This window comes from Rhincodon typus, chromosome 7, assembly GCF_021869965.1.
Source record: "Rhincodon typus isolate 14 chromosome 7, sRhiTyp1.1, whole genome shotgun sequence".
Taxonomy (NCBI): Eukaryota; Metazoa; Chordata; class Chondrichthyes; order Orectolobiformes; family Rhincodontidae; genus Rhincodon; species Rhincodon typus.
The window spans coordinates 47927592-47951678 of record NC_063338.1 but is presented as its reverse complement, the minus strand read 5'-3'; the positions used below and the strand labels follow the sequence as shown (position 1 = coordinate 47951678).

Genomic DNA, 24087 nt, shown 5'->3' with positions numbered 1-24087 from the left:
ATCCTCCACCATCGATGCTCAGTAGTAGTAGTGTGTACTGTCTACAAGATGTACTGCAGAAATTCACCAAAGATCCTTAGACAGAACGTTCCAAACCCACGACCACTTCCATCTGGAAGGACAAGGGCAGCAGATAAATGGGAACACCACCACCTTGAAGTTCCCCTCCAAGCCACTCGCCATCCTGACTTGGAAATAATTTGCTGTTCCTTCACCGTCGCTGGGTCAAAATCCTGGAATTCCCTTCCTTAATGGCATTGTGGGTCAACCCACTGCAGGTGGATTACAATGGTTCAGGAAGGCAGCTCACCACCACCTTCTCAAGGGCAGCTAGGGATGGACAATAAATGCTGGCCAATCAGCGATGCCCACATCCCACAAAAGATAAATAAGTTTAAAAAATGGAAGGTTTTAGAGGAATCTGGGCCAAATGCTGGCCAATGAGGCTAGGTTAGATTGGGATGTCTGGTCAGCACGAATGAGTTGAAACAAAGGATGTGTTTCTGCACTGTACAACTCTGTAAAATCGACTATATGTCATCATTTACTGTGAGTAGCAAGTACAGAAAACTAGACTGAGTGAAGTGCAGGTAAACCGCTGCTTCACCTTGGAAGATGTTGGAGCCTCGGACTGTAAGGAGAGAGGAGGTAAATGGAATTTAGAGTAAATAGGTGCTTAATTCCAATTTTATGCATTTAACTATAACCCTTGATCCCTTGAACATCAAACATCTGTTGAACTCTGTCTTGAGTATGTTCAGTAACCCAACCTCCACTGTTCTCTGAAGTACAGAATTCCAATGAGTAACAATATTAGAAAAAAACTTCCTCATTTCTATTTAGCATAAGAAGCATCTCTCATTCTGAAACTATATGCCCTGGCTTTAGTCTCTCTCATAAGGGGAAATTTTCTCTTAATAACTCAAGCTCCCTAAGCATCTTGCTTGATCAAGGTCAGCTCTCATTCTTCTAAACTTGAGTGTCTACAGGTCACCCTTCCTTGGTAAGACAACGTCTTCATCCTAGGAATCACTCAGCAATCCTGACCTGAACTGCCTCCAATGCAAGTATATATTTTCCTTAAGCGACCAAAACATTACAAAGTACTCCAGGTGAACTCTATCCCCTAAACAATTGCAGCAAGATGGTCAATGACATAAGCCAGCCTTTCAGAATCACCTGTTTGTGTGTTGTACATTCTAAGTAATTTTAATCTGTTTAAGATAGTAAGGCAACAGGACTAGGAACAGCCCTTTCCAGATCCCAGGGTCAGAACTTAAACAGGAGAACCCTGTCAATTAGAAATATATATGTAAATGAAGCAGAATTTCTCTTTTATTAGAGGATGGATTGCTGAAGGTGATTCAACACACGATCATTAAAAAGTTGGTCGTTAGTGGTTTAAGGAACTTTGTGATAAATGAGAGAGAGCAGTAGACACTGATAATAAACGTGTTCCTGGTGGATGAGTGAGAATGGGCTTATAGCTTTCCTTACCTGGACCTTTTTATGGTCTTATTTTCTAATGTTGCAATGAAGGCCAGCGTTTTGTCTTCTGGGGAAGGGTCACTTGACCTGAAATGTTACCTCTTATTTCTCTCCACAGATGCTGCCAGAGCTTTTCCAGCAATTTCTGTTTGGTCTCTGGTTTACAGCATCTGCAGTACTTTCATTTTTTTTTAAAATTTATCATCTTAATTACTTGCTGTACTTGCATGCTGAATTTTTGATTAGTGTACAAGGACAGCAGAAGAAACTTCAGCATCTGCAGTTTCTCTCCATTTAAACAATATTTTGCTTGTCTGTTCTTCAAAAGTGGACAACGTTGCATTTTCCCACGTTTTATTCTATCTGCCAGTTCTTTGTCCACTCACCTAACCTACCTGTATTCCTTTACAGAGCCACTGTATTTGCATAAGAACTTGCTTTCCTACTTAACTTTTATATTGTCACCAAATTTGGCTACAGCACATTTATTCTCTGCATCTGAGTCATTAATATAGATTGCAAGCATATTGGCCCCAGCATTGTCCCTGTCGCATCCGCTAGTTCCCGTTTGCCAACTGATAATGACCCATTTACCCCTGTAATCTGTTTCCTGTAAGTCAGTTTTCACTCCCTACTAAAATATTGCTGCCATAACAGGAGATCTTACCATATTTGACAGCTTTTATATGGCACCTTATTGAATGACACTTGGAAACCTAAATACATGATATTTACTGGTTCCTCTTTATCAACTTGGCTTGTTACGTTCTCAAAGGACTCTAATACATTTCCTATACCATTTCCTATAAAACCATGTTGACTCTGCTTGCATATGTTATTAGTATCCTATTACTTCCTTAATAATGAATTCCAGTATTTTTTTCAAGGCAGGTGTCAGGCTAAATGGAATATGGTTTCCTGCTTTCTCTCTCCCTCATTTCCTGAAAAGCTGTATTGTACTTGTGGTTTACCCAATACATTTGGACCTTTCCAAACTATCTCTATAGCTGCTTCTTTTAGGATCCTAGGTTGCAGACTATCAAGTTCAGGAGACATATCAGCATGAAGGGCCATTAGCTTTACGGTACTTTTTCTGATAGTAGTAAATGTTTAAAGTCTCTACGTCCAACTGTTGTCCTTTGATTTTCTACTGTTGTTCTTGGAATGTATTTTGTATTCGTCTTAGTAGAAGAGACAAAATGCTTGTTCGAATCCACTGTCGTGACCTTGTTTTCTGTTATTAGTTCCTCTGATGGGGTGGGCGTCTTAAACTACTAGTGACAAGTGGACTTTGGTTCATTTAATATTTCTTATATCCACACAAACTAATTTTGCAAATTGATCTTCTGAACGGTGGTCATTTCTTTATACTAATGTCATTCTTAATTAACATAACACACCACATTCTTTTCCCAGGTCCTGCCCTTCTGAAATGTTAAATAGCCTTGAATATTTAGGTACCAGTCTTGATCACCTTGCAACCACTCTTCCAAAAAAGCTATCAGGTCATGCATATTTATTTCTCTTTGTGCTATCGATTTAGTCTATTTGTTTCGAATGCTGCACACATTTAGGTAACATTTAATTCTGTCTTTTAATCACGCTTGCAAGTTCAAGCTTTTTCTGTTGGTGCACTCTTAAGGTTAGAAAATCTCTTGTTATCTGCCACAATCTGGTTATTATTATCCATGTTGCTATCATACTCTATTATATTTACTCTGCCTCTTTCTTAGTGCATTTCTCCTCACATTTAGTTTAAAGCCTTCTCTGCCATCCCTGTTATTTGTCTTGCCAGAACACTGGTCCCAGGATGGTTCAGGTGTTGATTCCCCCAATTATTCAGCTTCCACTTTCCCCAATATTGATGCCAATGATCTATGAATCAAAATCCATTTCTTCTGTGTCAATCTTTGAGCTGCTCATTCAAATTTCTATTATTATTTACCTTATTTACTGCATTACCACTTGATTGATTAAATTATATTACCTTTGTGATTCTGTTTTTAATGCAACTCCTTGCTGCTCAAAATACCAAAGCAGGATCTTTTTCTTAGTCCTTTCCATATTGTTGGTACCCATGTGAATATGGCAACTGAATCATCCCGCACCTCCTAAGCTGCTGTCTAGCCCAAAACAGATTCCTGAATCTTAGTACTGGGCAAGTAATACAACCTTCATGCTCTGTGCTTCAGTGAACTGTGTCTATACCCTTAACTATACTGTTCCATGGTACCACTCCATTTCTATTAAATCACCACAATTAAGTGGCTTCCCGTATATGGTGCCATAGTCAGGTTACTCTGCAAGCCACGCTATCATTCATGCAAATTGCAAAATCCTTGAACCTGTCAGGCAATTTCAAGGGCTCAGGATCCTCTATTTCTGCCTTCTCAACCTGCATACCTACCCAGTCATTTCCTCCTATCCCTAACCATGGGCCAAATCAAAAAACTCTAGTCGAAAGGCAGTGAGTGCCTTTCATAGCCTCAGAATATCCCAGTGTGTCTGTCAGTTGTTATGGACCAGATCAGACCCCCTCAAAATATTGAGAAGATACACTCTAACTTTTTCTTATTTTGAAGATAAATGTAAGACAGTGTGTTCCAGAGGCAATTTGATTGGTCAAATTACCAGATTTAATGCAAAATTCACTTTATTCATCCCCTATAGTTAAAATACAACAAAAGAAAGAAGGAATTGGAATAACTTAACTATGTTGAAAAACTTAACAGAATAATAGATACAGTAACAATTACTAATTAACTATTCCAATATAGTAACTTCCTGTAAACACACCCTCGGCACAAAGCAAATTCAGAAAATAGATGGTCTCAGATGCAACTTCAGTAGTAGGAAGAGAAATCCCAGCTTTTGGCTGTAACCGAGAGCGTAACCAATAAAAAAGCTTCCACCTCTTCAAGAGCCCAATAGCAACGGCTGAAAGCTGAAACTAAAAATCCTGGTATTGTGGGAGCTTGACCACACCCATTCAGGCTGCTTCCATTGTTCCAACTTTCTTTAAAAAAAAGGTGCCTCAAGTTGTATACTGTATTGGCTCTGGTAGACTGCTTTTTAAAACCTGCCTTTAAAATCTCGCTCCAAAAAAAAATATAAAATACACCTCTTAAAGCCACAGTGCCATCATACAGTCAATTTAAGAATTTGAATCCCTTCATCAGTATTCGAGTTTTGGGGAATCTAGGATGAATTACTGGTGTTAGCAATGATAAATGTTAACCTGGGCATTTGGGGAAAAGCTTCCCTACTTGCCTTTGAATCTTATTATGGTATCTTTTGTCCTGTTACCTGAGAGTGCTGATATTTCTTTAGAAAACAGCACTACTGATGATTCCACTGTCATCCAGTACTGTTCTACAGTACACAGTTAGATTGTGAGTTCAAGTTGTGAAATAGATCTTAAATACGCCACACCCTGTCTCAGTTTATTTTTAATCAACCTGTTCAGAGATGCTCACACCTCTGGAGCAAGAGTGACTTGAACCCAAGCTTCCTGGCTCAAAGGTAGGGACACTATCACAAGAACCCTTGAAGATTTATAAAATGGCTAATATCTGCTGCATAGTTAGGCTTTTCAGAAATAAATAGTGCCATGCAGTGAACAGAAGAATCAGGAGAGTAATAAGAATGTTGATAGGTCTGTTGCTGCAGAGCTTTTAGTTCCGAAAGATAATTGATTTCAAACAACATGTAATAGATAACCAATTGAATTTAGATAAATATTTCTTAGCGCAAACATTCTTACAGACATGTTCTCAGTGAACTAATGTACCAAATATCATTCAAATCGGTATCCTTTACTCAACTTGAGCCATTTTTTTTGGCTCTGGAAATAATAAATCTAAATAAATCTCCACACAAGGAATCGTCTCAACTTAATTCATTCTTTTACTTTATTCTAACGTGTTTTCTTGTGTTAACTTGTTTCTTCTACATTTGTGCTACCCTTTTGGGACTGAATGACATTCATCTAGGTATGAAATGTGACACCAAGGTTAATAACAGTCCACCTTGATGTTGGACTGTTCCAGGAGAGGATTTGATTCAATGCAAGGAAACTTGAGTTTGGAATTGGGACCTAAAATATTGGTCCTAAAATTATCCCTGTAATCGACTTGAAACTTCTACTCATGTGGAACTCCTGTTGGATTAACAGTTTGATAATTTAGCAACAGTAGTGGAGAAAAAAAGAGAGATTGTATTGAAAAAGCTGAGTATTGACAGTGTAGATACGACAACTAACTCGGTCTTCAGATCATGTTGCCAAGAGGCAGCACGTAGATGAAAAGGATGCGAGGACCCAAGAGAGATCATTAAGGAACACCAGCATTAAAGAATAGAAGTCATTGCAAATTGATCCTTGGGCTTCGATTTAAACAGATATAAATGGAACTATGTGAAATTATTTCTGTGCAGCTTTTCAGCATGGTGTGTTGTTGAAGAAGGTCAGCCATGTCAAAGGCTGCAGACGGGTTGAGAAAAATGAGGAGGGAAAGATTACTTTATCAAAGTCACATAGGTGGTCATTTATGAATAGGCTTAATACAGAAGTTTCAAGGTGAAATGAGAAAGCAATTGAGAGAATCTGAAGAGTATGAAGAGTTTAACAGCTAACATAAACGGGAACCACAAATTCCTTGTAGGATTGGAAACAGTAAAGGAATGATGAAAGAAAGAATAGGGCCAAGTAAAGACCAGACAAAGGATTTATGCATGAAAGCATGACTGAGGTGTTAAATGTGTTCTTTCCATTTGTCTTAACAAGGTGGTACCTCCTTCTCCCACCCATGTTGGAACCATCTTCCCTTCCACCCCTCTTGAAACATTTTGGAGAGAGAAAAGGCACAAAAAGACATTAAAGTAGCAGCTACAAGGGAGAGAGAACAGCTGGAAGAGGTTGAAACAGAGGGAGGCTGCATGCAACAGGCAATAGCTTTTTAAACATCTTATCAAAAGAGTATTCTGCTAACTGGGAGCCAGAAAGAGGGCTTTCTCAGTCCATCTAGTTCCTCTGCAGCAAATGCAAGAGACTGTCATGACAGAGTAGGTTACTGGGGCTATGCAAAGTGATGCTTAAAAAACTTGCCAGCATAGCACAAACCGTCATCTTGTGAGATAGAAGGCTGTTACAATGCAAGAGCTCCAAGTCTGAAGAAATTTGTTGCCAAACAAATGGACTTTCTCCTTCCCAGACCATGAGTTGCTGAGAATGCAAACGTAAATGACTATGGTCTTTGTTGCAGTCCCAAAAGTGGAATGCTTTCTTTAAATGTGTCAGGGTGCTGAGAATTGTGATAGCATGAAGAACGTAGTGTTTGACAAGTGATTCTTGAGCGTCCAAAATCAAGAACTGCTAATAGATATAAAATGTCATGGTTACAAGCCATCATCACTCTTGAAGCACCCATATTCACTGTACTTAACTTGGAAAATTCCTCTGTTAAACTTTTTGGCCTTTATTCGTTCAAGTTCAGAAGAATGTTGAGTTGATGTTTCTATAAGTAAGGGAATCTCAAACGAGGGAACGTAGTTACCGAATAAGGAGACACTTATAAAACTACCCAGAGGGTAGTGAATGTCTGGAATTCTCTGCCCTGAGAGATGTGGAGGCTAGATCACTTCAAGAGGAGGTGGATATGTTTTTGAAATATTGAGGAGTTGAGGGCTATAAGGAGGTGGTTCATGATTAGATCTGAAATAGCCTGTTCCCAGATGGGTTATGCAATGTTCTGCTCTAAGAAACAATTCCTTATGCACTCTACAAATTTGTCTTCTGTTACCTTTGTCCATCTGACTTGTCCTGTCAAAATGCAAATTGAAATCACTTCTGATAATTGTTCTTCTTGCAATCCTGTATTATTTCCTGATTTATCCTTTGTCCTAGTGAAGCACCTCTTCTGGGACCTGTAGGTGACTCCCAGCCATGACGGCTCCCCCTGCCCCATTCTATTCCTTCCGTCCATCCAAACCAATTACACATCGCGATCTATTGCACCCATAACAGTCCTCAGCACCACACTGATTTACTCCCTTATTAACAGCGTTACCCCACCTTTTTTGCCTATTTTTCTGGAATATTAAATATCTTTGAACATTGAGTTCCCAGTCTTTGTCACCCTGTGACCACATCTTTGTAATAGCTCTTGTCTCGTATTTCTGTTTGTGCCATAATCTGTTTGTCTCCATGCTGACCTGGTGCAGCAGCAAAAGTGCTGTTCCCGTTCTGCCCACAGTCTTTCTGTAGCTCGTTTCTTTGTTTACATTTCATGTATTTATCCAGTTCTCCTTTAAAAGTTGCAGTTGGAGCTACCTCCACTGTTACACTCAGGCAGTGCATTCCAGACTTTGACCACTTTCTGCATAAGAAAGTTTTCCTTGGGTCACTGTTGCATGCCAATTGCATTAAATTACTATCCCCTTATTCATGAGCCTTCCACAAGTACAAATGACCTGAATACTCTAGATGAAGCTGAGCTACTGTGTCAACTTAACCTCCTCGCTTTTGTACCCTACCTATAATTATTTATAAAATTCAGGATCCTATATACCTTTTTTTTTTTAAAAACCACTTTCTCAATATACCCTGTTGGGTTCAGTAATTTGTGCATGTGTAGCCCAGGTCTCTTCACTCCTGTTGCCGCTCCTTGTCTATAATTCTGGAATCCACTTCTGATCCTACCCGTCAGTCCCAAACCCTGGCTATGTACTTTCATAATTTTCTAAGCTAGAGAAGAAGATATTTTAAGTAAAAATATATTTTAGGTTAGTGTCTTTGCTACACAACCAATAATGTGCTCAGTTTTTGTTTTAGCAAAGATCATTGGATTTTGGTCAGGGGTAGGAATCCTGGCTGCTCACTATTATTCATTCTCTGCCAGATGTGCTAAACCCAAATGTACTGTGCTGCTGGTTAGGATCAACAAAGTCCAGGGATCAAGCCTTCCTGATGTTTAATTTAGTATTATATCTCACGATTCTTTCAACTCGCTAGGCAGTGAGAATATTGTAAATTTTCAAAATAATTGTACCTCCAATACTCCAAGATATAATGTTTTGAAATTTAATTGTAAAATTTATTACAATAAAAGAGTTAAGTTCCTAGAAGTGAAAAATTTAATTTTCTTTTACATTTAAGATGTCAAGATTATGGTAGTTCAAATGTGATACCTTTATCTTCTTTTAGACTCCAGAAAAGAAACAACCTGACTCTGCGAGAGGAAGAAAACGCAAAGCAGATAACCAGAGTGATAATAGCCAAGGTAAGAGATGTTGGGGAAAAATCCCTGAGGTTGAAAGCCAGGGATACTCCATGCAGTGAGTTCAGTTTTTTTTTCTCTTAAAATATCCGGGCATACCTTTGAAACAAATTTCAATAGTCACTGCTACCTGAAAAGTAAATTGAAATCTGAATGGTGCATTCCTCCCAACCTCCATCCCAGAAGGACTAGTTTGGACTTTTTACTTTTCATGTTCAAGAGGAAATACAGACGTACAGACAAAGTGGGAACCACCATCTGAAGAGGTGGTAACCAGATGGATGTAACATGTACTGACTGAAGTGTTAATCAAAAGCTGTGCTATGTTTGGAAGGCTATTATGACAGCTCATCAACCTAACAAAGTTCGCTCATTATTTTGGGGCATTGTAACCGTACTGAAGGAAAGATTTTGATGTAATAAACAAATGTCCAAAGACAGTGAAGCATAGAATACTGAATGTATTAATTTTTGTATCAGACAAAAAACTTGCAGTTTGCTCCTTAACTCCACACCTCATGTTCCACATTCCTTTCAATTTTCAGTTACCTGAAATTAATGTTTAATATCATACATTTTCTGAAATTATGACCCTCGACAACGTTTGTGTAACTCTAGTGTAGACATATGTATGTATTAATTAAAAGCTTGGGTTTAACTTGTTCGGCGTCCCAAATGTTGATGATTGGTCGTCTAATCATGGATCAGTCCAAAGCGATTGTAGCCATGGCTGAATGTACTGACCAAGCTGCTGCACAAACAAGTAATTTTCTCTTTTTTTAAGGCCTATATGTTTAAATTACTTTCACCATTTATTCTGTTTCCTTCTGTGACCAAACACCAACTGTCTAACCAGCCCCTTTTGTTTTGACTATCTAGAAAGTTAGGAGAAAGGTTGTCTCCATTAGGAAGTGATTTTGTTTCTACCTGTACAGCTACATGTATTTGTGACATCAGTGGAATGGAATTAATCTTCACATTGCTGATATTGGTGAAATGTCGTCATACCTACTGGTCAGAAGTTGTTTGCACTTTATCTAACCCTAGAATCTTCCACATCTTCCGCTGTAGCGCAATGTGCTATCAAGTTATAAATAATGGCCATACTAATTGCACTTGTATCACAGGTATTTGACATAATCACTGCATAAGAGTGCTTAGTACTAATTTCTTCAAGGTATTTATTTATTAACAGTTTTGTTTCTAAGGCAGGGCAAGTAGGCATCCGCGTAGAATCATACAGCTTTCCATTATGTTGAAGCCTTCAAGTAATGATTGTGCACTACAGATCCTGTTGGGTACTTGAACAGTTATGAACAAAAATGAAGCAATGGAGGATATCAGTCATTTCTCTGGTTTGCAATGGTTGCCTCTCTGAAGTTGCGGAATGAAATATTTTGACAGGTGTTCAATTCTCCATTATAGGAAATTACTTAAACACGACCATTCTTGTTGAAAGTTATGATCTATTGGGGAATGTTGGCTAAACTGATTTATCCTCACAAGGGCACCTTGATCATTCATTTAAGTTTACATGGGAAGGTTTGACATAACCAGCAAAAAATAATAATCCTCATGCTTTCCAATGTTTTTAGGCTTTCAGCGGAGATGTATGAACAAAAACATCCCTTGATCAGTTGAATATTTACCACTGTTACTGTTATCCATACTTCACTTCCTGATGTGACAACATTAACTACTGCTGTTTGGCTGTACGTTTTCCATTTTTAAAATCCTGTATTGCTGTTGACCAGCTTGACCAGCTGAGAAGTAACTCTAACTCTAAATTTCACATGTATTTTTCATTAAAAATAGGTGCTAATGACATGAAAGATATTTTTCTTCATTTATAAACTTTGAAATAGAGTATTTATATCCCATTATACATGCTGCATAGAATGAACCAATTTAGAAATAGAAAATTAAAATCAAACATCAAAGCACTGGCTCTCATTCAAATATGCTGCTGTTCAAGTTGCATGAGTTGACAAGATAAATCTCAGTTCTGAGGAAGGATCACTGGACCCGCCACATTAACTAACTCATTTCTCTTCACAAATGCTGCCAGACCTGTTGAGCTTTTCCAGCAACTCCTGTTTTTGATTGATTTACACCATCTGCAGTTCTTTTGGTTTTTATTAAGATAAATCTTTACCTTTAATTATGCTCAGAAGATCAGTCAAAAGGTCTCCTATTCTAACATATATTTCAAAGCATATCCATCTCTATTTCAGCAGTTTGTGTAATCCACAATTTTATTGGATTGACTGTAGTGTTTCTCAGTATCTAAAAGTTTTTGGATGACATGGGATTTAGATTTAATTGGATATCTATCTTTACCTGGTCCCTTTTAACCTATGCACTAGAATCTTGCAGACTTGGCTGGATTTTAATATTTTGATGTGTGATCAGCGTGCTGTTCATCTATAACAAAGTGTGGAGCTGGAGGAACACAGCAGGCCAGGCAGCGTCAGAGGAACAGGAAAGTTGACGTTTCGGGTTGGGACCCCTTCTTAAAAAAGGGGGAGGGGGAAGGGAGCTCAGAAATAAATAGTGAGAGGAGGGGTGGGGCTAGGGATAATGATAGGTGAATGCAGGTATAGAGTGGTGGGGATTGGTCAGTGAGGTGGGATGGTGGATAGGTGAGAGAGAAGGTGAACCGGTTGTGTCAGGTCAAGGAGGCAAGGATGAGAGAAAGTGTTGGACATGGGTTGAGGCCAGGGGTGGGGAGATTTTAAAGCTGATGAATTCCATGTGTAGGCCATCAGGCTGTAGGCTCCCAAGGCGGAATATGAGATGTTGCTCCTCCAGTTTCCAGGTGGTGTCATTGTGACACTAGAGGAGTTGGAAGGGGAGTTAAAATGGTTTGCGACCAGAAGGTGTTGTCGTTTGTTGCGTACAGAGCGCAGGTGGTCTACAAAACGGTCTCTGAGTCTCCACTTGGTTTCGCCGATGTAGAGGAAGCCATGTCGGCAGCAGCAGATGCAGTAGACCAAGTTGATGGACGTGCAGGTGAACCCCTGTCTGATGTGGAATGTTTATTTTGAGCCTTGAATGGAGGTGTAGGGGCAGGTGTAGCACTTCCTGCAGTTGCCGGGGGTGGTGGGGTTAGTTGGGTGTGTGGAGCGGACGAGGGAGTCACGGAGAGAGTGGTCCTTACGAAAGGCAGATAGAGGTGGGGAGGGAAATATATCTTTGGTCGTGGCGTTGGATTGTAGGTGGCAGAAGTGGCGGAGAATGTAACATTGGATATGGAGGTTGGTGGGATGGTATGAGGACAAGGAGGATTCTGGCTTTTTGTTGGGGAGAGGCAATGTGTGAGGGCAGAGGTGCGGGAAACGCAAGAAATGTGTTTGAGGGCATTTTCAATCACTGGAGGGGGAAGTTACGGTCCTTGATATAGGAGGACATATGGGATGTGCGGGAGTGGAGCGTCTTCTCCTTCCTGGACCCCTCTGGTAACCGCCTCGAAACCAACATCTATTTCAAGCTCACCGACTCCCACAGCTACCTGGACTACGCTTTCTTTCACCCATCTTCCTGCAAGAATGGGATCCCCTACTCCCAATTCCGCTGCCGCATCCGCTCCCAAGATGGGGCGTTCCACTCACGCACATCCCAGATGTCCTCCTATTTCAAGAACCGTAACTTACCCCCTCCGGTGATTGAAAATGCCCTCAAACACATCTCTTGCATTTCCCGCACCTCTGCCCTCCTATCGTTTTCCCCCAACAAAAATAAAGACAGAATCCCCCTTGTCTTCACATGCCATCCTACCAACCTCCATATCCAATGTATCATTCTCCGCCACTTCTGACCCCACAAACAAAGAGATATTTGCCCCCCCACCCCATCTGCCTTCCGTAGGGACCGCTCTCTCTGCGACTCCCTTGTCCGCTCAACGCTCCCCACTAACCCCACCACTCCCAGCACCTTTCCCTGTAACCATAGGAAGTGCTACACCTGTCCCTACACCTCCCCTCTCACCTCCATCCAAGGCTGAAAACAAACATTCCACATCTGACAGGGGTTCACCTGCACATCCATCAACTCGGTCTACTGCATCCGCTGCTCCCGTTGTGGCCTCCTGTACATCGGTGAGACCAAACGGAGACTCGGAGACCGTTTTGTAGAGCATCTGCGCTCTGTACGCGACAAACAACAACACCTTCTGGTCGCCAACCATTTTAACTCCCCCTCCCACTCCCTGGGTGACACGTCCATCCTGGGCCTCCTCCAGTGTCACAATGACACCACCTGGAAACTGGAGGAGCAACACCTCATTCCTCCTCGAGCGCGATGGCCTAAACATGGAATTCACCAGCTTTAAAATCTCCCCACCCCCGGCCTCAACCCATGTCCAACCCTCCCTCTCATCCCCGCCTCCTTGACCTGACACAACCTGTCCATCTTCTCTGCCACCTATCCACCCCTCTTACCTCATTGACCAATCCCCACCACTGCCTACCTTGACTCCCCTATCACCATCCCACCTACCATGTCCAGCCCTACCCAACTCTGTATTTATTTCTGAGCTCCCTTCCCCCTCCCCATTTCTGAAGAAGGGTCCCGACCTGAAACGTCAACTTTCCTGCTCCTCTGCTGCCTGGCCTGCTGTGCTCCTCCAGCTCCACACCTTGTTATCTCTGACGCCAGCATCCGCAGTTCTTGATATCTCTGTTCGTCTATAATTTGTTATAAAATTACCATGAAATGTGTGCGTATAAGGTATCCTACAAGTATAGTAAAGTTTTAAGAGCACGTATTTGAAGCATTGAACAGCGCCTATATATGTTTAGAAATGATGCTGTTCTGTGCACTAGCCATCTGAAGGATCTTAGATTGCAGTGCTGAATAAAATCAAGTAGCTGTAGTTTGAGTAGTCGAATATATGTTTGACATAAACAGTGGACAGATCTGTATAAAGTGTGATTGTGACTTTCCTGATGAATTTGGACATAAATGGATGATTGTTTGCATAGACCAATAATTTTTCAAACCTTACTGTATTAGGAACCCCATACCAATATTGGCGCACTCTTAAGAATTCTTGATTTCTGAAAGATCTTTCAGGTACTCACAGCAGCACAGTATTGTCATTGCAGAATTTCTCCTGTTTGTGTACAACAACAGAAGTAGTAAGCTGCTCATTCAATGGATGCATGAAAATTTACATTCGGACTGATATGCAACAAAACATTTTAAGTACATTTGGAGAAACTCCATTCATTAAAGGTTAGTGGTTTAAAAATCGAGAAAGGAATACCAATTTAATGGAATTTAACTGTGGCCTACACACAGTGTCTTCACAACATGAAGTTTAAAATATTCCATGCAAAAGATGGAAATAATACCAAGACCAAGTAATACATTTTAAAAAATCAAATTGTACGGGGATGAGACCAGAACTAAGAAAAGTAACAAAGCAGTAAGAACAATTTTGGAAGGCAATCAGGAAAGATATATTTAAACATGGATGAGATGGGTAAAATTGAAACAAAAGAAAAAGTGCTAAAACATTAAAAGAGATGACAAGAAGAACGCAAAGTGGTTAAGAGAAAGTAAAAGGAAAACAAAGTGGAATTATAAATTTTAAATTAGCATGGAATAAAAAAAAATTCTGTAGACAAATAATACAAAAGAATTCAAAGAAGAGAAGCGTCACTAAAGAATGTGCAAGGTAATTTGCAGATTATAGCAAAATGGCCAAAATACTGAATCATTGCTTTTTTCCGAATTTAACAAGCCATTAATAAATGCAACAGTAGTTTTATCTCTCTTAATGACGTTTCACCTGGAAGGAGGAAGATTGCATCAATGCATATTAGAAGATTAGAAAACAGCAGGAGAGGAACTATTGCATATGTGTATGATTAAAAATACACTTGAAGAGCAAATAGTACCAGAGGAATTGCATATAATTCACAAAATTCCTTTATTTGAAAAGGGAGATGGAACAATTTCAGGGAACTGTAGACCAATTAGCTTAACATTGGTGACATAACTGATGATGGTACTTAAAAATGTAATAGGAAATGGATACAGAAACCAAGTAGTAAAGAAGCGTAGTCAGAGCAAATTTCAAAATGGAAAATTTGTTTTTTTTTAATACATTCATTAGGATGTGGATGTATTAAAATTAGTTTTATTATCACATGAATACAGTGAAAAGTTTACAAGTTGCCACTTACAGCGCCATCTTAGGTACAAAGGTACCTGGGCACAGATACGTAAGTACCATTTTTAGGGAAAAATTAAAAAAATAAAGAAATAAAAAGTTCAGAATAACAGTTCTTCCAACTCAGAGCACATTAGCACCTGGCCTCCCGGCCATGCCAGACCCCTCTTTCAGACAATGCCGGGCTCCACTGAGAGGCTTTCAAGTCCAGGATTGCTGGAAGTCTGCACTTGCTTCGTCTTGAGGCTGGGAGTTTGTGCTGAGGCTAGGAGTCCACGATGACATTACTCGAGACTCATGGATGGGAGTTGGGTAAGATGAAAGAAGGGAAAAAGAAAAATGGATGGAGCAGACAAGCTGTGGCTGAGGAGTCCTACTCTGCTGCCATCTTGGATTCTTATCTTTTTTAGACACATGTTAGACCTCATCTGGAATATTATGTACAGTTTTGAGCACCACATTAGAGGAAAGATGTTAATGCATTGGAGAGAGTGTAGAAGTGATTTCAAGCACGGTTTTAGGAATGAGAAACTTCAGTTATGAAGATGATTGGGAAAATGTTGGGGTTGTGCTTCTTAGAGAGAGGAAAGATAGGAGGAGATTTAATAGACGTTTTCAAAATCATCAGCTGGCTAGAGTGGGTATGAGAAGCTGTCCTGCTCATTCAAGGAACAAGAAAGAGAGGGCATAGATCTGAAGTGATATGCAAATAAAGCAAGGGTGATGTGAATATTGAACTTTTTTTCACATAGTGTGCAGTTAGCATATAGAATGCACTGCCTGAAAGTGTGTTGGAGGCAGGTTCAATTGAAGCATTCAGGAGGGCAATTCATGATTATTTGGATAGAAATAATGTGCAAGGGTATAGGAAGAAAGCAGGAGATTTGCACTAGGTGGAGATGCTCATTTGAAGAGCTGGTGCAGGCACATTTCATCAGATGACCTCCACTTGTGTCGGAATAATTGTGATTGTAGTACTTTTACCCATTCCTAATTGGTATCAATGATGATAATGAGCTGCCTCCTTGAACTACCGCAGTCGATGTGCTGTTTAGATAGGGAGTTCCAGAATTTTGTCCTATTGACAGTGAAGGAAAAGTGATGTATTTTCCAATCAAGTCAGTATCTAGATTGTTGGGAAACTTTCAGGTAGTGGTGTTTCCTTTGTCTTGCAAGGTGGTAGAGATTGCAGGTTTTGAGAAATATTAGCAGAGAAACCTTGATAAACTTCTACTTTTACATAGTACACGTGGCAACTGCAGTGTGCTGCTGATGAAACCAGTGAATGCTCTCAGATTTTGAATGGCTAATGAATCAAGCAGCATCCTTTGTACTGAATGATATTGAACTTATGGAGTTATGAAACAGTACGTTTAGACAAGTGAAAATTATTCCATAACAGTGTTTCCCATATAGGTAGATGGGTTTAAGAGTCCAATGGTATGAAAACAAGAACCTGTCCTTTCCTTGGAAAATGACTGTCCATGGGAAGCAGAGCAAAAGAACTCAGCACAGATAATTAATTGCTAGAAGTACTGACACAAGCCATAAACAAAAGCAAACAAAGCATTGAGATTTATTTCTGGAGGGGTAACTTGAAAAGCAGGGAGGTCGTGTTAAGTTTGTATTGCATCCACTTAGAGTGATATCTATCATTGTGCTTTCCCTATTACATGGATACAGAGACATCGGAGAAGGTGCAAAAGATGATCTGCATGGACATTGCCAGAAGGGATTACAACATGTCTTCAAAGATTGAATAAACTTGGCCACTTAATGGAGTGGTAATCTGATAGATGTCTTTAAGATCATGGTCCATTTTGAAAGGCTGGATGTAGAGAAATAGTACCATGTAAGGGAGACATGAAGTAGATGCCAAAAATATAAGATGGTTACTATTAGTCATTTGGCAGTTCTGAACTTAAATATTGCTGAAAAGAGATTTGTTCCTGAACCTTTTGCCTTGCACTTATCAGGATAAATGCAAGAATGCCAATTTTCAAGCAATCAAAACCATTTGTACTAGAGGAAGAAAAGGTTGATGAGTCATATTTGGCTGAGGTGTTACCATGGAGAAAGCAAGGGGATCACTAGGTTCCCCAAGTTGCTGGACAATTCGCTAAAAGGTGTAAGGTCTCATGTATTCTATTTGTTTTCAAATGACAGGTTGGGTCTTGTGGATGATTAGTGTTTCTAGCAAATGTAAATGAGCCATGTTGTGAGCTCTCCTAATTATCTTAAATGAGTTATTGGTGTAGCTATTAATGTATTCAGAATTGTTCAACAAGTGCTGCTTAATTGCAGAATCACATCAAACAGTAGACACTATGCTTTGCATTTTAAGAGTAGGCTGGTTGATTGTGTACTAATATTAACAACTACAGGAACATGATATTTGATCAATAATTTACTGTGACGTTTGACCTACGTAGCTGGGGCCTGGCCATGCATGACATTGAAATTCATCTGATATGTTACTTAATTGTTTAGTAAGCAGAGCATGATTGCATCGACGCTGTGTGAAACTTCTTCCTTAAACTATTGTTCAAATTTTTGATTCAATTTTTGACCAATTTGTAAACTTGCATATTGCTGAAAGACTGCCATTTTCATACCTGAAGAGCATGAGGTCTACCTCAAGTTACTTTCGAAAAGTGAAATATCTCAAAAAGCAGCTGGCCCATCAAATTGAGCAGCCTGTTCCTGTGATGTTTGCAGTCAATCAGCCAGGCATTGATCTGGCAGCTTCCATGGAAAGAAAAATACAGGCCACAATTTGAAAACTTTACTCTAGCATGACCTGAAATGTTAACTGTCTTTCTCTCTCCAGACCATTCCAGGTCAGCTGAGTGTTTCCAGGATATTATGTTTATGTCTGCATAGTTGTTCATCCCATGTCATTGGTCTTGAGCAATCACAGATGCACATTCTAACATTATCTTTCTAAATGGCAGGAATTTTAATACATTCTCAGTGATTTTAGTTTCTTTTTCCACGTGTTAAGAACTGCAGAATATTTAGTGGACTGTTGAACTGAATCTAAAACTCAAATGTTTCACATTGCTGAATTTACTGACTAAGTGATGATTACGCAGCTACGTTCAATGATCAAATCAACTTTAAACTGGTTGAGAAAAAATATTGTTCTTGACATTGTAAGGTATATAGTTACCCAACACTTTGGTACACAAGAGCGTGTCTTGGACGACTAGTACACAATTGCATTTCCATAATTTCAAACATAACCAGCCTCCTAAATCAGAAGGAAATTATGCTGATGTTTCGTTGTAAATACATTTTTGATAAAATGATTATTAAAATGACCGTTGACCTGAGCAATGCTGAATTTTGAGAGAAGTCATTCTGTGGCCCATATTTTCCATACTGACCAGGTTTCCTAAATTGAACTAGTCTCATTTACCTATCTTTGGCCTATATTCCTCCAAACCTTTCTTATCCATGTACCTGTCCAAATGTCTTTTAAATGTTGTAATTGTAACTGCTTGTACCACTTCCTTTGGCAGCTCGTTCCATATATGCACCACCCTCTGTGTGAAAAAGTTGCCCCTCAGGTCCCTTTTAAAATCTTTACCCTCTCACCTTAAAATTATGTCCTCTAGTTTTGGACTCCCATACTGTGGGGAAAAGATCTAGACTATTTACCTTATCTATGCCCCTGGTGATTTTATAAATCTCTGTAAAGTCTCCCCTCAGCCTCCTGTATTCCAGAGAAAAATGTCCCAGCCTATCCAGCCACCCCTTATAACTCAAGCCCTCCAGTCTCAGTAATATCGTGGTAAGTCCTTTTTTTGCAGCTTTTCCAGTTTAATAACATCCTTCCTATAGCAGGGCCACCAGAAATGCACGCAGTACTCCAAATGTGGCCTGACCAATGTCTTGTACAGCGATAGTATGATGTCCCAACTCCTGTACTCAGTGCTCTGACTGAGAAAGGCAAGCACGCCAAACACCGCCTTCACCACCCTGTCTACTTGTGACGCTACTTTCAAGGAATGGTGTACCTGCACCTCAGGTCTCTCTGTTTGACAACACTCCCTTGGGACCTTCCATTAACTTTGCAAGTCCTGCCCCAGTTTGTCTTACCAAAATGCAACACCTTGCATTTAACTGCATTAAATTCCATCTGCCATTCCACAGCACAGTAGCCCAGTTGATCAAGATCCCGTTGTACTCTTAGATAACCTCCTTTACTGTCCACTATACCACCAGTTTTGGTGTCACCTGCAACCTTACTAGCCATGCCTGCTATATTCTCATCTGAATTGTTTATATAAATGATGAACAAGAGTGGTCCCAGCACCGACCCTTGTGGCAGACTGCTGGTCACAGACCTCCAGTCTGAAAAACAGCCCTGTACCGCCACCTCTGTCTCTTACCACCAAGCCAAATTTGTATCCAATTGGGTAGCTGTCCCTGGGTCCCATGTGATCTAACCTTACTAACCAGTCTACCATGGGGTACCCTGTTGAAGGTGTTGCTAAAATCAATGCAGACAACATCTACCGCTCCGCCCTCCTCTATCTTCTTGTTCAACTCTTCAAAAAAATAACTCAAATTTGTGAGATACGATTTCCCATATACAAAGCCATGCTGATTATCGTAATCAGACCTTGCCTTTCCCAAAGCATGTAGATCCTGTCTTTCAGAATCCTCTCCAACAACTTGCCCACCACTGACATTAGGCTCACCAGTCTGTAGTTCACTGGCTTTTCCTTGCACCACCCTCCAGCCTTCCGTCACCTCACCTGTGGCTGTCGATGATACAAATATCCCCATTAGGGGCCCTGCAATTTCTTCCCTAGCTTCCCACAATGTCCTGGGATACATTTGATCAGGTTCCGGGGATTTATCTACCTTTTTATGCATTTTAAGATGTCCAGCACCACCTCTTTTGAAGACAGCACTATTTACTTCACCAAGTTTCCTAGGTTCTATGTCTTTCTCCGCAGTAAATACTGATGAGAAATATTCGTTTAGGATCTCGCCCATCTCGTGGTTCAACTCATAGGTGGTTTTGTTGATCTCTAAGGGGTGCTATTGTCTTGCTAGTTACTCTTTTGCCAAAAATATATTTGTAGAATCTCTTTGGATTCTCCTTTAACTTATCTGCCAAAGCTACCTCATGTCCCCTTTTTGTCATCCTGATTTCCCTCAAGTGTACTCTTACATTTGTCATGCAGAATTCCTGTTCCTAAATGATTATTCAATTTTTCTTTCTCTACCATCTTCACAATACTCACTCTTAAGACATTGGAGATGTCAATAGTACCCTGGCAGGAGTCCAACACCTTTTAACTGAGGAGAACATTAAGTTAGATGAGCAAAGGGGAAAGTAAAATGACACAAAAACATAACTAGATGCTTGGTGCTTCTTGCACACTTGGCCAAATGGCAGAAATTCAAGCAGTATTAAATACCCATTTTTTCAGTTGCATGTGCGTATACGGTAATGTTGACCAAATCCAGCTTAATGTGCTTCTTGTGAATAAAGGATACATTCTTGTAAGGTTCAGTAATTTGTAAAGGGTTGAATAATTGTTGGTATGCAGTTCGTTCAAAAAAAATTTGAAATTAGTATTTGTTTGTGCTATCTGTATATACAATTCCACGTCAGATAATTTTTCTATCTTTTCTCGTTCAGGTAAAGCGGGTGGAAGAGGACACAAAATTAGTGACTATTTTGATGTAAGCACTTTATAGATTATTTTAAACCTTTAATTTCCTTATTAAAACCAGGGAGAATTCCAAATTCCAAAACCTCTTGGTATACACTTGTCTATCTGGAGCAATTGCAATAAGTTTGATTTGTTGCTGTACCATTTTTATTATTGCTGTTTTCCAATGTTGATGAAGGTAAATTACTTGTGCTTGATCAGGGGCTTGTTAATTATAACAACCTTGTTTTATTTTAAAGCTAGATTAATTTGTTGAAGGTTCTGTTTTTAATAGAAATCTTTTAGTTTTCTGAATGTTTAAAGAATACTGGAATTCAACTGTGAGTTTTCTTTGACTTTTCTAGTACACAGGTGGTAACGGTACCAGTCCAGTAAGAGGTGTACCACCTTCAATTCGATCTCCTCAGAACTCCTTTTCTCATTCTGCTACTTCATCTGTAAGTTTGCAACTTTCTCATACTAAAGCTGTTGGCAAGTCTTGACGTGGTAGTGATATGTGTGAATGTAGGTTTGCTTTTAGCAAAACAAAAAGTAGTGCTTTGATTCTTGCTGAATTTTAAGTATTAGCTAGTTTTCCTGAAGATTATTTCCTTTCAAAAAGTGGGGAAGAACACTGAAGCAGGTAAATATGTAATTTCTGCATGTTTCTTTACTTGAGAGCATCAGAGGCAAGGAACAGGTACCTAATTTTCTTTGTTAAAAGAAACATATGGAGGAATAATTTGTTGGAAAAAGTCACAAATGGGACGGTTTTGAGCTTGAATAAAGTTTAACGAATTGTTTAAATGTGAAGAAAAGATTAGAACATAGAACTGTACAGCACAGGAACGGGCCCTTTGTTGTGCCAAACATTATGCCAAATGAAACTAAACCTTTCTGCCTGCCATAGGTTCATATCCCCCCCATTCCTTGCATATTCATGTGCTTACCTAAAAGTCCCTTAAATGACCACATTGTACCTGCCTCTCCACCATTGGCAGTACATTTCAGAGTCCTACCACTCTCTGTGTAAAATTAATTGTCCCTCATGTCTCCTCTGAATTTGCCCCCTCTAACCTTAAATGCATGCCCCCTAGTATTATAAATTTCAACTCTGGGGGCAAAAAGATTCTGACTGTCAACCCTATCTATGTATCTCATAATTTTATAAATTTCTGTCAAGTCTCCCCTTGGCCTGCACTGCTCAAAAGAAAACAATCTGCGTTTTTCTAGCCTCTCCTTTCTTGCTCATACACTCTAATCCAGGCAGCATTCTGAAGAAGGGTCTAGGCCTGAAACATCAGCCTTCCTGCTCCTCTGATGCTGCTTGGCCTGCTGTGTTCATCCAGCTCTACACCTTGTTATCTCAGCATCCTGTTAAACCTCTTCTGCACCCTCTCCAAAGCCTGCACATCCTTCATGTAATGTAGCAATCATAACTGAAAGCAATACCCTAAATGTGGCCTAACCAAGGCCTTATAAAGTTGCAACATGATATCCTGTCTCTTGTACTCAATTCTCTAACCAATTAAGGCAAGCATGCCAAACATATCTTTACCACCCTATCTACTGTGTGGCTACTTGCAGGGAGCTATGGACTTAAATACCAAGATCCTTCTGTTCTTCAATGCTGTTCAGAGACTTGCCATTAACTGTATACTTTTCCTTAACATTTGATCTCCCAAAATGCAGCACCTCACGATTGCCCGAACTGAGCCCCTACTGCAACTGATCTGTATGTTGCTGTACTCTTTGACAACCTTCTATAGTATCCACAACTCCGCCGATCTTTGCATTGTGTGCAAACTTAGTAACCCAACCATCTACGTTTTCATCTAAGTCATTTGCATATATCGCAAACAGCAGAGGTGTTAAAACATGCGCATTCTTTTAAAAACCTTCATTTGAGTTAAAATCAAATGTTTAACCAATTAAATTGTCAACAGGAAATGCTTCTTCATCTGTGTACAGCATGTCATTAAATTATGACACGCAACAAGAATTACTTTTCAGAGTCCGTTGTTTTCCTAGTTGCTTGAGACAAATTCTCAAGATGACCACCAAACTGAGTTTCATTTGACCCTGTGCATAATGGCTGCACTTCCTTTGAGCACTGGAAGTGTTTTGTGTTCCGTACACATTAATTCAACTGAAGGCTTTGGATTACATTTATGTAATACATTTATGTAACACATTTACATTCAGGAAAGCCCCATAGCACTTAATGGAGGAAGGGAGGAATGGATGCTGAAGCTTTGAGGAATTCAGAGCTGCATGAAGGTTTGACCAGAGGTGTGAGGCCTTTTAAAGTTAGAATAGAAAGTTGGAGAGGTTTAGACAGGGAGTTCCAGACACCAGAACTAAAGTAGCTGAAGGGGGAACAGTTTGAAGAAAGGCCGAGTTAGGGGACTGGGTCACAAGTGGAGATGCAAGGTTGGAGAAAACCAGGGAAAAAAGGGAGGTGAGACCATGGGAGGAATTTGCAGATCAAGGTATAGGCTTCTAAGTGCTAACTGATGGATGGTGCTTAAAAGAAAAAAGTCTGATGCTATCTCCCTCACCACAGCTGCCCTTTTGAGATGTTTTAGTGTTCTTTGGGAAACTTATTTAATTCAGTGATGAAACACTAGCGACCCTTTTAAAATATAAACTTTCAACTTGAAATATCAGAATTAAAGAATTAATCCTTCCCTGAACGTAGTGGATAATTTAAATGTAAATTGATGTAGATTTCCCAACTTAAGACCTATAATTTGACCTATTTTGGTACATTCAAAAACTCCTTGGCAGATGTCATGTTTTTTAAAATATCTATGTTTAACCAGGTAGCCAAGTTACTTTTTTTTAAGCTTCATTTAACTTTCAGGACTATGTTACTGATTTTTCCACATGTACTTCACTTTGAGAATGTGAGACATTTACCTGGCAGTTCACAATTAATTGTATACCACCAACATTTTGCTGTAAATGTGATCTGTCTTTCAGGTTCGGCAGAACAGTCCATCCCCTACTGCACTAGCTTTTGCGGACCTTTCTGTTTTACAGCCAAAACTAATTTCTGTCTCCTGCAAGACTACTCAGGTAAATATTGATTGGGTTGTATCGTCTGAAATGAGGTGCACGAGGAAGCACACTTAGCTTCTTATTGGAGAGGTGAGGTGGAGGCTACTTTTGTCACCTATTTCAAATTTTAACAACACAAATTTTGATGGACTTGTTGATTTGCTTGCCTAGCTGGTAAGTTTGTTCGCAAACATTGCGTCACCATGTTAGGTAACATCATCAGTGCGCCTCCAGTGAAGCATCAGTGTTCTGTCCTGCTAGCTGTTTGTGTATCTTGGTTTGTTGGGGTAGGTGGCATCACTTCGGAATTTGTTTCTTAGTGGTTGGTATATGGGGTCCAGCTCTAAACGTTTGTTAATGGAGTTCTGGTTTGAGTGCCAGGCCTCCAGGAATTCTCGTGTGTGTCTTT

General features: G+C 39.8%; 1 protein-coding gene across 3 annotated transcripts in view; it reads left to right on the top strand.

Moving 5' to 3' along the window:
- Nucleotides 1-24087, top strand: part of tlk1a (tousled-like kinase 1a) — a 133352-nt gene that overhangs the window by 49124 nt on the left and 60141 nt on the right. For all 3 annotated transcript variants that reach the window (XM_048598771.1, XM_048598769.1, XM_048598770.1), the window contains 4 exons: nt 8690-8765; nt 20603-20646; nt 20981-21073; nt 23601-23696. In XM_048598771.1, coding sequence (XP_048454728.1) covers nt 8690-8765; nt 20603-20646; nt 20981-21073; nt 23601-23696 — 309 coding nt within the window. The remainder of the gene's footprint in view (nt 1-8689; nt 8766-20602; nt 20647-20980; nt 21074-23600; nt 23697-24087) is intronic.